The sequence below is a fragment of the Hemitrygon akajei genome, chromosome 25 (genome assembly GCF_048418815.1).
Source record: "Hemitrygon akajei chromosome 25, sHemAka1.3, whole genome shotgun sequence".
NCBI classification, from domain to species: domain Eukaryota; kingdom Metazoa; phylum Chordata; class Chondrichthyes; order Myliobatiformes; family Dasyatidae; genus Hemitrygon; species Hemitrygon akajei.
Window position 1 is genome coordinate 40,378,344 of NC_133148.1, and position 14,079 is coordinate 40,392,422.

At 46.5% G+C, this 14,079-nt stretch overlaps 1 protein-coding gene across 2 annotated transcripts in view; it reads right to left on the reverse strand.

Annotated features, from left to right (window-relative positions):
• Positions 1-2,297: 2,297 nt before the first annotated feature.
• LOC140716220 (probable G-protein coupled receptor 132) overlaps positions 2,298-14,079 on the reverse strand; it is a 50,669-nt gene continuing 38,887 nt past the window's right edge. For both annotated transcript variants that reach the window (XM_073028841.1, XM_073028840.1), the window contains exons 2-3: positions 13,394-13,539; positions 2,298-3,803 (exon numbers count right to left, since the gene is read on the reverse strand). In XM_073028841.1, coding sequence (XP_072884942.1) covers positions 2,757-3,791 — 1,035 coding nt within the window. In that variant the 5' untranslated portion in view covers positions 3,792-3,803; positions 13,394-13,539 and the 3' untranslated portion in view covers positions 2,298-2,756. The remainder of the gene's footprint in view (positions 3,804-13,393; positions 13,540-14,079) is intronic.

Here is a 14,079-nt window from a genome sequence, read left to right on the forward strand (position 1 = left end):
GGATGAAGGCCTGAAGCTGGTCTGAATAAACAATAAAACAAAATGGAATTACAGATCATTGCTGACCTGTGCTGAGCTCTGTGGTGTCAGGAGGTGAGTCACTCACCGCAGGGGAATCAGCTTCTCGTGTGCTTTTGGCACCGTGACGATAGAGTTGAACCACAAGACTGGTAAGGATGTGTCTGAGGGTGCGGAACGAGCTGCCAGCACAAGTGGTGCATGCCAGCTCGATTTCAACATTGAAGAGAAGTTTGGACAGGTACGTGGATGGGAGGGGTACGGAGGGCTGTGGTCTCGATGGGAGTAGGCCCTTTACATGTGCCAGCATGGGCTAGAAGGGCTGAAGGGCCTGTTTCGGGCTGTACTTTTCTCTGACTCTTTGCAACGCTAGGCTGAACCAGAATGTTGGTAACTCTGTGACACATTGGTGCCTCCCAGAGGACTCTGAGGACCTCCTCTCAACCCTTTCCGTTCTAGCTTTGTTCCCCTTTGTGCCTTGTGGCAACCTTGTCATTTTTCTAGCATCTATCTGTTTTTCACGAGGCCAAGTTGCGAAATGGATGGAACCCAGCACAGATGGAAAGCGGGCAAGGACTCGGCTGGATTTCAACCCGGGACCACATGCCTCGAAGTCTGTTGTGGTTGTCACCCCACTCCTATGTTCTAGGTTAAGACTTTATTCCTTGAAACATAGAAGACTGAGAGGAGATTTGATAGAGGTATACAACATTGTGAGGGGTATAGACAGGGTAAATGCAAGCAGGCTTTCTCCACTGAGATTCGGTGGGTCTACAACCAGAGGTCGTGGGTGAAGGGTGAAAGGTGAAAAGGTTAAGGAAAACATGAGGGGAAACCTCTTCACTCAGAGGGTCATGCGAGTGTGGAACGAGCTGCCAGCACAAGTGGTGCATGCGAGCTCGATTTCAACGTTTAAGAGAAGTTTGGATGGGTACGTGGATGGGAGAGGTACGGAGGGTTGTGATCCCGTTGATGGGAGCAGGCAGTTTAAATGGTTCAGCATGGATTAGATGGGCTGAAGGGCCTGTTTCTGTGCTGTACTTTTCTGTGACTCTACGACTCTAACACACAAAGCTGATGATTATCAACAAAGGGCGACTGGACTCTCCTTGTTGGAGATGGCTGTTGCTGGGCACGTTTGTAATGCTGTCCTGGTCTGGACAATCAAACAAAATAATTCTCTTGCAAGCTGAACTGAATATAATTTCACTTCTTAAACACCAAATAATGTGTTAAGTAAAGATTAGAACACACATGTGCATAAACACGCACACGCAAACACACGTGTGCTCACACCTGCACACGCACGCACACACACACTCGTGTGCATTTCTCACATGCTCACACATGCACTCACAGTCTTGCACACACCCACATGCACGTTTGCATACTCACGCACGTACAGACATGCAGCCACGCTCAAACACACGTGCCTGCACGCCATACCTGCTCGCAACACCTACATACATATGTGCACACGCATACACGCACACAGACGTGTACAAACACACGCAAGCAGAGGCTCGAAATGTAATGTAATAAAATAATTCTTCAAAACATAAAAAGGAACATTTTAAAATTCATTGTATTTCAAGTGATTCCAAGTTACAATGCAAACGTTGATCTGTAAACCTAAAACTAGTTTCATTAGCTGTGAAATTTGCTGAGCAGCATTTTCCAGTCACATGTCTGAGATGAGTTTGGTCTGATTTTGGTAAAACTATTCAATGCACTCTTACATATACTGTACAATGCAGGGTACCATCGGTATTTTCTTTAATAGACCCTAAACTCGTATCAGTTGTAGAGATTTTGCCTGACTGCAGCAGAGAGAGCTGAATATTTTGAGAATGAGCGGGAGCCCTAAGTCATGGCCGGGCATCTCTGGACCTTGGCTATCTCTCAGTGTAGCTTCAGGACCTTCATTCATACAAGCCTGCATCTCCCTCATTCCCTCTCTCTCTCCCCCTCAATCCCTCTCTCTCTCCCTCATTCCCTCTCCCTCCCTCATTTCTCTCTCTCCCTCATTCCCTCTCCCTCCCTCATTTCTCTCTCTCCCCCTCATTCCCTCTCTCCCTCCCTCATTCCCTCTCTCTCTCCCTCCCTCCCTCATTCCCTCTCTCTCGCTCCCTCTCCCTCTGACCCTCTCCCTCTGTCCCTCTCCCTCCCTCATTTCTCTCTCTCTCCCCCTCATTCCCTCTCTCCCTCCCTCATTCCCTCTCTCTCTCTCCCTCCCTCCCTCATTCCCTCTCTCTCTCCCTCCCTCTCCCTCTGTCCCTCTCCCTCTCCCTCTCCAAAATTGCTGCTGGGAAAATGGGAATAGATTTTGCTTCATTACAACCACAGAACAAAGTGCTCCCTTCACATAACTAGTTACTACTTATAAATGGCCAGCAGAGGAAAACGACGTGCCGTACGGAAGGAAGCAGCTGAGAACTTTTTCAAGAAATCGTGTCTGTACTATGCTGGAATGTTCTACCTTCATTAAAAGCCCCCTTTCCATTCTACACCCCACCCACTGACTGGATCAACCCCAGCATCACTCTAATTTACAGGGGCTGTTTATCCCTCCCCCTCAGCCCACGTGTCTTTGGGATGTCACAGGAAGCCCGCGTGGTCACTGGGCAAATGCGGAAGCTTCACGTGCAGAGTGCCGGGGGTCGTTCTGACCCTGGGCCTCCGCAGCTGTGTGACAGCGACTGGGCCACCATGCTAATCTCGTTGTGGCCACGGTCAGGTCAAACCGTGACCCTGCTGAACAAAGTTGGAGACGTGCTTTGAGATTTCTTTCTGAAATTTCCATATCCAATTGAGGCAAATGACCTCCTGAGATCCCTTTTGGCATTGTCACTGACCAGTACATAAAGGATCGGGTCCAACGCACTGTTGAAGCTGGAGATGGCCAAGGAAATGCTAAAGTAGAAAAGAACTTGCTTTTCAAAGTGACAAGTGCATTCCATCAGAGAGAAGTTAATTGTCCTGAACAGGAGAATGAGATGATAGGGGCCAAAGCACACGAGGAAAATGATGATGACCGATATCGAGAGCCGCTTCACTTTGGCCTTTTGCTCTCCCTGAAGAGTCAAGCTCTTCCTGATTCCCCTGAAGATCCGCTGGTAACAGAATATCATAAGCAGAAGCGGGAGCAGGAACCCAATGAAAACCCGGCCGTAGTTCGCGATGGCCACTGGCCTGACGAGCGGGATGTGCTCGAAGCAGGTCAGGTTGGCCATGTCGGGCTTGGTGTCGAAGACTGTCCCGAAGAGGATGAGGAAATGAATAGCAAAGACAGACAGGAATACAAGGAGGCTGAGCTTTATAGCCACGCTGGGCCGGCGGAAGTTCTGGGATCTCATCGGATAGATGACGGCGAGGTAGCGGTCCATGGAGATGCAACAGAGAAGCAGGATGCTGATGTAGACATTGGAGTAGAAGATGAACCCTGAGAGGTAGCAAGTGATCGGCCCAAAGTTCCACCGGTGGCCATTATAATAGTAGATGATCCAGAGGGGGATAGTCAAAGCATAGAGGAGATCGGATATGGTGAGGCTTAAAAGGTAAATTCCGAGAGTGTTCCTCTGCTTCACTTGTAAGATGATTGGCCACAGAGTCAGACAGTTCATGGTCACGCTCACAATAAAGGTGACGCTGTACATTACCGCTAATGCTACGCCGTATACCCCAAGCTGAATTCCACACATGGTCTGATTGCAGGGGTCGCCAGGACCGACGGACTCATTCCCATTCGTCACTGGACTTACTGTGGAGCTCATCGCGAAGCCGGTCTGAAAGAAACAGAGAGAAAGGGGTTGAGATGACCGAACAACTGGCAGAAGTGAATTAAATTCTCGAGGTTCAAGTTTATTTATTTATTATTACTTTATTGTCGACAAACAATTGATGCTAGAGCGTGCAATCATTACGGCGATATGTGATTCTGTGCTCCGCACTCCCTGAAGTACAAATCGGAGTAAATATAATAAAAATTTAAATTATAAATCATAATTAGAAAATAGAAAAGGGAAAGTAAGGTAGTGCAAGTCAGGTCTGGATATTTGGAAGGTACGGCCCAGATCCGGGTCAGGATCCGTTCAGCAGTCTTATCACAGTCGGAAAGAAGCTGTTCCCAAATCTGGCCGTACGAATCTTCAAGCTCCTGAACCTTCTCCCGGAGGGAAGAGGGACAAAAAGTGTGTTGGCTGGGTGGGTCATGTCTTTGATTATCCTGGCAGCACTGCTCTGACAGCGTGCGGTGTAAAGTGAGTCCAAGGATGGAAGATTGGTTTGTGTGATGTGCTGGGCTGTGTTCATGATCTTCTACAGCTTCTTCGGGTCTTGGACAGGACAACTTCCATACCAGGATGTGATGCACCCTAGAAGAATGCTTTCTACGGTGCATCTATAAAAATTAGTGAGGGTTTTAGGGGACAGGCCAAATTTCTTCAGCTTTCTCAGGAAGTAAAGGCCTTTGACCCCAGAAAAGTGGGTCTTCTTGGCAGTGGACTCTGCTTGGTTAGACCAAGTCAGGTCATTTGTGATATTCACCTCGAAGAACTTAAAGCTTTTGAACTGTTCCACCTGCGCACCACCGATGTAGATGGTCGTGCGGTCCGCTACTCCTTCTGAAGTCAACAACCAATTCCTTCGTCTTGCTGACGTTGAGGGATAGGTTATTGTCTTTGCACCATGCCACCAGGTTCTTAATTTCCTCTCTGTACTCAAACTCGTCATTACCCGAGATACGGCCTACAATAGTGGTGTCATTTATTACGATAATGTCGAAACAAGCCGCAGATCACGCCATTTGCATTAACAACCAGCGCACTCGAGGGTGTTCCGGGGAGGGGGCAGCCCACAAGTGTTGCCACACGTTCCGGCGCCAGCGTAACGAGGCAGTTAGCGCGACGCTATTGCAGCCGGGGGGAGCGTTAGGGTTCCGGAGTCCTCTGTACATTCCTCCCCACGTGCACGTGGGTTTCCTCCGGGTGCTCTGGTTTCCTCCCACAGTCCAAAGACGTACCGATTGGCAGGTTAATCGGTCATTGTAAACTGTCCTGGGGTTAGTCCAGGGTTAAATCAGGAGTTGCCAGCCAGCGCGGTTCGAAGGGACGGAATGACCTATTCTGCGCGGTAGCACAATAAATAAATAAATAAATAAAGTGATCTGATATTCTACTGGAGACCTCAGTGGGTCGGGCAGCATCTGTGGAGGGAAATGGGCAAAAAAGTTCGAAGTTCAAAAAGTCCAAAGCAAACTTATTACCAAAGCACGTATATGTCTTGATATACAGCCCTGAGATTCGTTTTTTCGGGCATCCTCAGTAAGTCCAAGAACCATAACAGAGTCAACGAAAAACTGTGCCCAACAGGACGGACGGCCAGTGTGCAAAAAACAATAAACTGTGCAAATATTGAACTGAATGATCTTTAGTGTCATTATACATAGGTACAACGAAACTCTGTTTGGCTTCCTCTCGGGCAATCAAACAAAGAGGTAGATAAAAACAAGACGGTAATAGATAAGTAACAGAAAATAAGTTACAGCAGCACCAGAGTAACACAGTAATGCACAAAGTGCCATTGGTGCAAGTATTTGAGTCCTTGTGTGTGCTCACAGTTTCAGTCACTGTTCTGTGGGAGTGGTGTGATGGAGAGAAAAATTAATTAATAAATAGGCAATAAATATCCAGAACATGAGATGAAGAGCCTTTGAAAGTGAGAGTATAGGTTGTAAGCTATCCCCTCTGGTTCAGGAGTCTGATGGTTGAGGGGTAATAACCGACCCTTAACCCGGTGGTCTTGGTCCTGTACCTTCTTCCTGATGGCAGGAGGGAGAAGAGAGCACGTCCTGGGTGGTGGGGTCCCTGATCAAGGATCCTGCTCTCCGTGCAGTTGTGCTCAGTGTTGGGGAGGGCTTTACCCGCGGTAGACTGAGCCGTGGCCACGTTTTCTACTACCTGATGATGTCATTGCCACCCACGAAATGAAAATAGGTCTGCAGGCAGATAGATGTTTTGAGACAGGAACGCAACGCGTCGTGCGTAAGTAGATCTTGAGGACACCACATTAGACACCACAAAGCTGAAATATAGTTTGTTTGTATTCTGATACCATAATACCACAATGCTGCTCACAAAATCCGTTACTGTGGTTCACTAATGAACACTCATGTACCAAAGACAAAGAGTTTGTTGTGAACCTCAGACTTCTAACACAGCAGAAATGCTCTTTCCAGAGTCCCAGGGTTGTTTTTGACTAAGTTAAGCTTCTAGCCTGACAACACGCACGCACTCAGCAGCTCTGGCAGCGTCCATGGAGAAGACTAAATGAAGCTTCAGGCCCAGATTCTTCACCAGGATTGGAAAGTAACAGAGAAAACGCCAGAATAAAAAGTTTGGGGGTGGGGGTGGGGGGGGGTATGGCGTACAACCCGGTAGGAGATAGGTGAAACCAGGTGAGGGGGGAAGGTGGGTGAGTGGGGGAGGGGGTTGAAGTGAGAAGCTGAAAAGTTGATGGGTGGAAGAAGTAAAGGTCTGAAGAAGAAAGAATCAGAAAAGGGAGGAGTGTGGACCACGGGAGAAAGGGAAGGAGGAGGCAACCACAAAGGAGCCGATGAGCAGGGGAGAAGAAGAGAAAGGGTAAGAGGGGAGCCCAAATGAGGATTGGAAAAAGAAAGAAGGGGAGGGGGTGAAGAATTTACTAGAAGTTCTAACCAATATTCCTTGTCGTAAACAAGGGAACAATAAGGTTCTTGTTGGTCCATGATTTAATCAAAGGAAAGCAATGTTGGTAGTTAGGAATTGTTAGGGAAGTGTTAGGAATTGTTAGGGAATTGTTAGGAATTGTCAGGAGAGCATTGGGGAATTGTTAGGATTTGTCTGTTATGATATTGTCCCATGTTTTATGCTTGGCCCCGAAGCACAATCAATTCTGGTATAGAACATAGAACATAGCACATTACAGGCCCTTCGGCCCACAATGTTGTGCCGACCCTCAAACCCTGCCTCCCATATAACCCCCCCACCTTAAATTCCTCCATATACCTGTCTAGTAGTCTCTTAAACTTCACTAGTGTATCTGCCTCCACCACTGACTCGGGCAGTGCATTCCACGCACCAACCACTCTCCGAGTGAAAAGCCTTACTCTAATATCCCCCTTGAACTTCCCACCCCTTACCTTAAAGCCATGTCCTCTTGTACTGAGCAGTGGTGCCCTGGGGAAGAGGCGCTGGCTGTCCACTCTGTCTATTCCTCTTAATATCTTGTACACCTCTATCATGTCTCCTCTCATCCTCCTTCTCTCCAAAGAGTAAAGCCCTAGCTCCCTTAATCTCTGATCATAATCCATATTCTCTAAACCGGGCAGCATCCTGGTAAATCTCCTCTGTACCCTTTCCAATGCTTCCACATCCTTCCTATAGTGAGGCGACCAGAACTGGACACAGTGCTCCAAGTGTGGCCTAACTAAGTTTTATACAGCTGCATCATTACATCGCATCTCTTAAACTCTATCCCTCGACTTATGAAAGCTAACACTCCATAAGCTTTCTTAACTACCCTATCTACCTGTGAGGCAACTTTCAGGGATCTGTGGACATGTACCCCCAGATCGCTCTGCTCCTCCACACTACCAAGTATCCTGCCATTTACTTTGTACTCTGCCTTGGAGTTTGTCCTTCCAAAGTGTACCACCTCACACTTCTCCAGGTTGAACTCCATCTGCCTCTTCTCAGCCCACTTCTGCATCCTATCAATGTCTCTCTGCAATCTTCGACAATCCTCTACACTATCTACAACACCACCAACCTTTGTGTCATTTGCAAACTTGCCAACCCACCCTTCTACCCCCACATCCAGGTCGTTAATAAAAATCACAAAAAGTAGAGGTCCCAGAACAGATCCTTGTGGGACACCACTAGTCACAACCCTCCAATCTGAATGTACTCCCTCCACCACAACCCTCTGCTTTCTGCAGGCAAGCCAGTTCTGAATTCACCTGGCCAAACTTCCCTGGATCCCATGCCTTCTGACTTTCTGAATAAGCCTACCGTATGTTTCACATACCGCCAATAAAGTGATTCTGATTCTAATTGACAAGTTGACAGAAAGATCTAGAATTCATTCCTCAGTCTTCGATTTCTCTGATGGATGACGCACTTGTCTGCAAATTGTTGGGGTGTCTTTTTACCTTGTATGAATTGTACCTGTGGTTGGAAATCCTTTGTAGCTTTGAAATCTTTTGTAAGTTAGAAATCCTCTGGGAGTTTCAACTCTATGCCAATAAATCGCTGTCTAAATTATATGTGTGTCATTAAAAATAAAAGGAACAGTGTTTAATCGACTTTGTTAACGGGAAGCATTGGTGGGGAGGAGACACCCACTGCTCAAATAGTGATAACACCATTTGACAACACCACGGAGACTGATATAGATAGATAGATAGATAGATAGATACTTTATTCATCCCCATGGGGAAATTCAACTTTTTTCCAATGTCCCATACACTTGTTGTAGCAAAACTAATTACATACAATACTTAACTCAGTAAAAAAAATATGATATGCATCTAAATCACTATCTCAAAAAGCATTAATAATAGCTTTTAAAAAGTTCTTAAGTCCTGGCGGTAGAATTGTAAAGCCTAATGGCATTGGGGAGTATTGACCTCTTCATCCTGTCTGAGGAGCATTGCATCGATAGTAACCTGTCGCTGAAACTGCTTCTCTGTCTCTGGATGGTGCTTTGTAGAGGATGTTCAGAGTTATCCATAATTGACCGTAGCCTACTCAGCGCCCTTCGCTCAGCTACCGATGTTAAACTCTCCAGTACTTTGCCCACGACAGAGCCCGCCTTCCTTACCAGCTTATTAAGACGTGAGGCGTCCCTCTTCTTAATGCTTCCTCCACAACACGCCACCACAAAGAAGAGGGCGCTCTCCACAACTGACCTATAGAACATCTTCAGCATCTCACTACAGACATTGAATGATGCCAACCTTCTTAGGAAGTACAGTCGACTCTGTGCCTTCCTGCACAAGGCATTAATATGCAGCAGCCTCTCTGGACTCTGGATTGGGGATTGTCAAATGTTACATGGATTTTCTGGTGTAGTCTGTTTTGTCGTGTGCTCTTGTGATATCATTCTGGAGGAACGTTGTCTCATTTTTAAAATGCATTGCATTTGTGGTTTCTAAATGACAATAAACTGAAACTGAACTGAACTGACCAGTGAAGTACAGGTTGAAACGGTATCATCTCTCTAAAGTGAAGGGACTCGTGGTAATTTATATCTATTTATGTAGAGATACAGTGCAGTTTCAGCCCTTCCGGCCTAGTCAGCCCACACTGCCCAATTACACCCAACTATGCCGTACATTTGTGGGGTGTGGGAGGGGTCCGGAGCGCCGGGAGGAAACCCCTGCGGTCACGGGGAGAAGGCGCTGCACCAACTCCTTACAGGCAGTGGCAGGAATTGAACCCGGGTCGCTGACCGCTAAGCCACCGCACCGGCCCCATAAACAGACCAGGCGCTTAAGAGTTAGAACTTACCGGAAGCGGACTCAGTCATCATTACGTCGGCTGTGCAGTGATTGGTAGTTCTGTGGGAGTGGCAGGAGCAATTTCTGAACTCCGATCAGCGTGAGGCCTCTGTTGGCTAGGGTCGGCAATGGACATTGCATCCTGGCTGTCTAGATACGCAAGCCGTGCCAGTACGATATGGAGAGCGAACTGTTGCCCGTGCAGCAGGCTCTCCCCTCCACCCCCACCACCGCCTTTGCTCCTCCTCCTGTCAGTAGAAGAGGTTCTGCCAGGCTTAGAAGCTAAACCGCCCGTGAAGAACTTGGTTGTCAGAAGCTATTTAAGTTGCACACTATCGCGAGCACTTACTCGGTGGTGGGAGCTTGTCCCTGTTTACACCCCGACGATAGCAACCTGTAAGAACTTGGTGCTAATTGTAAATGGCCAGTGTAGAATATTGAGCACCTGGTTAAAATAATCCTATGCTCCGTGGCCACTTTATTAGGTAGCTTGAGCCAGTCCGGCCATTTTTCTCTGACCTCTCTCGTTAACAAGGTGTTCTCATCTACACTTGATGTTTTTTATGTTTCTCAAACCACTCTCAGTCAACTTTATACTGATATCTGTGAAAATCCTGGGAGAACAGCAATTTCTAAAGATACTCACACCCCCCCCATCTGGCACCAACAATTATCCCGGGGACAAAGTCACTTAGATCACACTTCTTCCCCGTTCCGATGTTTGGCCTGACCAGCAACTGAACCTCTTGACCATGTCTGCATGCGGTTATACATTGAGTTGCTGCCACGTGATTGGCTGGTTAGATACTTGCGTTAAAAAGCAGGTGTACAAGTGTACCGATTAAAATGGTCACTTAATTTCATTAAGTTCTTCTCCACTTCGACCTGTGATGGTAGCCAGCAGCCTCATACCCCTGTCCTAGCATGGGAAGTCAGCTCCGGCGGACTGGGCAGATCTGGAACGGCCAGGAAGATGGATCTACGACGCTCCATGGGGAGCAAATGGCTTGACAGGACACAGAAGACGTCACGGTCATCCGCTACAAACAAGGAAGACCCCCAGTTTGTGACGCTTGTTTGTACCACTGGACCCAGACTTCTGAGTTTGAGAGAGTGGAACTGCTTTTCCACTTTAAAAAATCCCCCGCACTGGTTTCCAATCATCGGCAGGCCTGGTGGACAACCATCATGTGTGGGGATGGTTTTTGCAGATGGGGAGGTGGAATCCACCTGCTGGGGGAGGCGTGAGAGCAAAGCTGAAGAGACTTTATCAGATAGGGGAGAAGCCTGGGCCTTGTGCAGACAGACGAGGTTACTTCAATTGCTGAGCTATTAAACGTTCAGAGTCACTTAAGGAAAAATCTTTTCACGCGGGAACTTGTCAGGGTCTGGGATTCCTTTCAGGAGCTGCGGGAGTTAATTACGGCATTCATTGGAAGTGGTGTGATGGGTAGATCGGATCGTAAAGAAAGCTTGTGGCGCATTGGCCTCCCCAAGTCAAAGTACTGAGGACAGGACATGGCGTGATACGTTTAAGTTGTATGAAGATTATATCTAATTTAGAGTATTGGGTGCAGTTTTGGTCACCTCCCTACAGGAAAGATGTAAATAAGGTTGAAAGAGTACAGAGAAAATTTACAAGGATGTTGCTGGGGCTGGGGGTCCTGAGTTATAAGGAAAGATTGAGTAGGTTAGGACTTTATTCCTTGGGGCGTAGAAGATTGAGAGGAGATTTGATAGGGTATACAAAATTATGAGGGGTATAGATAGGGTAAATTTCCACTGAAGTTTAGCGGGACTACAACCAGAGGTGAGAGGTGAAAAGTTTAAGGGGAACACGAGGGGAAACTTCTTCACTCAGAGGGTGGTGAGAGTGCGGAACGAGCTGCCAGCACAAGTGGTGCGTGCACTGTTGATTGTAGTGTATGGAGGGCTATGGTCCCAGTGCAGGTTGATGGGACTAGGCAGTTTAAATGGGCCAGCATGGGGCTAGATGGGCCGAAGGGCTGGTTTCTGTGCTGTTGTTTTCCATGGCTCTTAAACAAGAGGTTAGTAGGTGAGCTTGATGCCTCTAACTGTTAATCCTTCATGACAATGGTCTAAAAATAAGATCAAGCTGAGCCCAAGCCAATAAAGCTACATCCAGCTGAACCATCGGGAACTGTAATGTCAGGCACTGGGGTAGGAAGTGGGGGGGATCTACCCTCAGCAGCCACTGTACTAAGTGCACCTGTACACCTCGCTAATGCAGATATCTCATCAGCCAATCGCGTGGCAGCATCTCAATGCATAAAGGCAAGCAGCCATGGTCAAGAGGGTCAGTTGTTGTTCTGACCAAATATCAAAATGGGGGAAGAAATGTGACCTCAGTGACTTTGACTGTGGAATGGCTGTTGGCGGCAGACAGGGAACTTTGAGTATGTCAGAAACGGCTAACCTCCTGGGATCTTCACGTACAACAGACCCTAGAGTTACAGAAAAGGGTGTGGTAAGCAGAATAACGTCCTGTGAGCGACAATGACTCATTAATGAGAGAAATTATTGGCTAGCCTAGTCTGACAGGAAGGTGACAGTAATTCAGAGAACCACTTTCAGAGGAAAGATGTGAACCTAAAACACTACGACGTTAAACAGCTTCTTTTAATAAATTCGGTGATTCCATAGTTGTATTTTTAAACATGTCTAAATCACAAAGCAATAATGTTCTCAACACAGTTAAAGTCATTGCAAAACTAATCAAGCATATTTTATAAACGCACACCATGCTGGAGGAACTCAGCAGGCTGGGCTGCATCTTTGATTACAGCAGCCAAGACTACAAACATACATTCAGCGGCTTCTTTATTAAACACAGGAGGTAACTAATAAAGTAACTACTGATTGTTTTTAGTCTAATTAAGGTAAGAATTCAGAAATGCGAAGTGCAAAGGTAATTGGTATTCCTAGTTCTGCATTCCTTGCAGGTTGACTTGCAGATTGATTTGATAGTAAGGATTGCAACTTCAATGTTAGCATTTATTTTGAGAAAGCTGGGAGATGAAAGGAAGGATGTCCTGCTGAGGCACTGGGCAGACTGCATTTGGAATTTTGACCCGTATCTAGGAAAAGATAGTCATAGCGCCATAGAAAAGTACAGCACAGAAACAGGCCCTTCGGCCCATCTGGTCCATGCTGAACCATTTAAACTGCCTATTGCCATCGACGTGCGTCCGGACCATTGCCCCCCTGTACCCCTCCCATCCATGTACCTATCCAAACTTCTCTTAAACGTTAAAATCAAGCTCACATGCACCATTTGTGTTGGCAGCTCGTTCCACGCTCTCACCACCCTCTGAGTGAAAAGGCTTCCCTTCACGTTCCCCTCAAACTCCCACCTCTCACCTTTAACCCACGACCTCTGGTTGTAGTCCCACCCAACCTCAGTGGAAAAAGCCTGCTTGGATTTACCCTGCCTGTACTCCTCATTATTTTGTACACTTCTATCAAATCTCCCTTCTATCTTCTACATTCCAAGGAATAAAGTCCCTAACCTATTCAATCTTTCCTTATAACTCAGGACCTGGCAACATCGCTGTAAATTTCCTCTGTACTCTTTCAAGCTTGTTTACGTCTTTCCTGTAGGTACACAGGAAAACTGCAAACAATACTGCTAATGAGGATTGATTCATGAAGGCCAATGTGCCAAAAGGTTTCTTTACGACCCTGTCTACCTGTGACGCCACTCTCAATGAATTATGGACCTGTATTCCCAGATCCCTGTGTTCTACCACAATCCTCAGCGCACCCCCGTTCACCCGCCCTGGTTGGTCCTACTGAAGTGAAAAACCTCACACTTACCTGTATTAAATGTGTGGGTGCTGGCGAGGGGTCAGAGAGGGTTCGTAAGACTAATCCCAGGTACGAGAGGCTTAACAAATGGTCAACATTTGATGTTTCCGAGCCTGTACTTGACGGAGTTCAGAAAGATGAAGAAGGACTCCCTCCTGAAAAAGGAATTTCAGGATGTATATTGTATACATTTTTCAGACAAATTGAATGTACGTACTAAATCTGTTAATGGCAGTAATGAGAAGAGAGCATATTCAAAACTCAAAATAAATTTTTTATTATAAATACATATAGGTCACCACGTGCAACTCTGAGATTCATTTTCCTGTGGGCGTACTCAATAAATCTATAGTATAGTAACAATTACAGAATTAATGAAAGACTGCCCAACGTGGTCATTCAACCAGGGTGCAGAAGGCAACAAATTGTGTAAGTACTAAAAGAAGAAACAATAATAATAATAAATAAATAAGCAATAAATATTGAGAACATGAGATGAAGAGCCCTTGAAAGTGAGCCCACTGGTTGTGGGAACAGTTCAGTGATGGTCAAAATGAAGTTGAATGAAGATATCCCTTTTCAAGATGTGTTCCAGGGTCAAAAGCCTGGTGGTTGAGGGGGTAGTAATTGTTTTTGACCCTGGTGATGAGAATCCTGAGGCTCCTGTGCCTTCTTCCTGATGGCAAAGATATTAA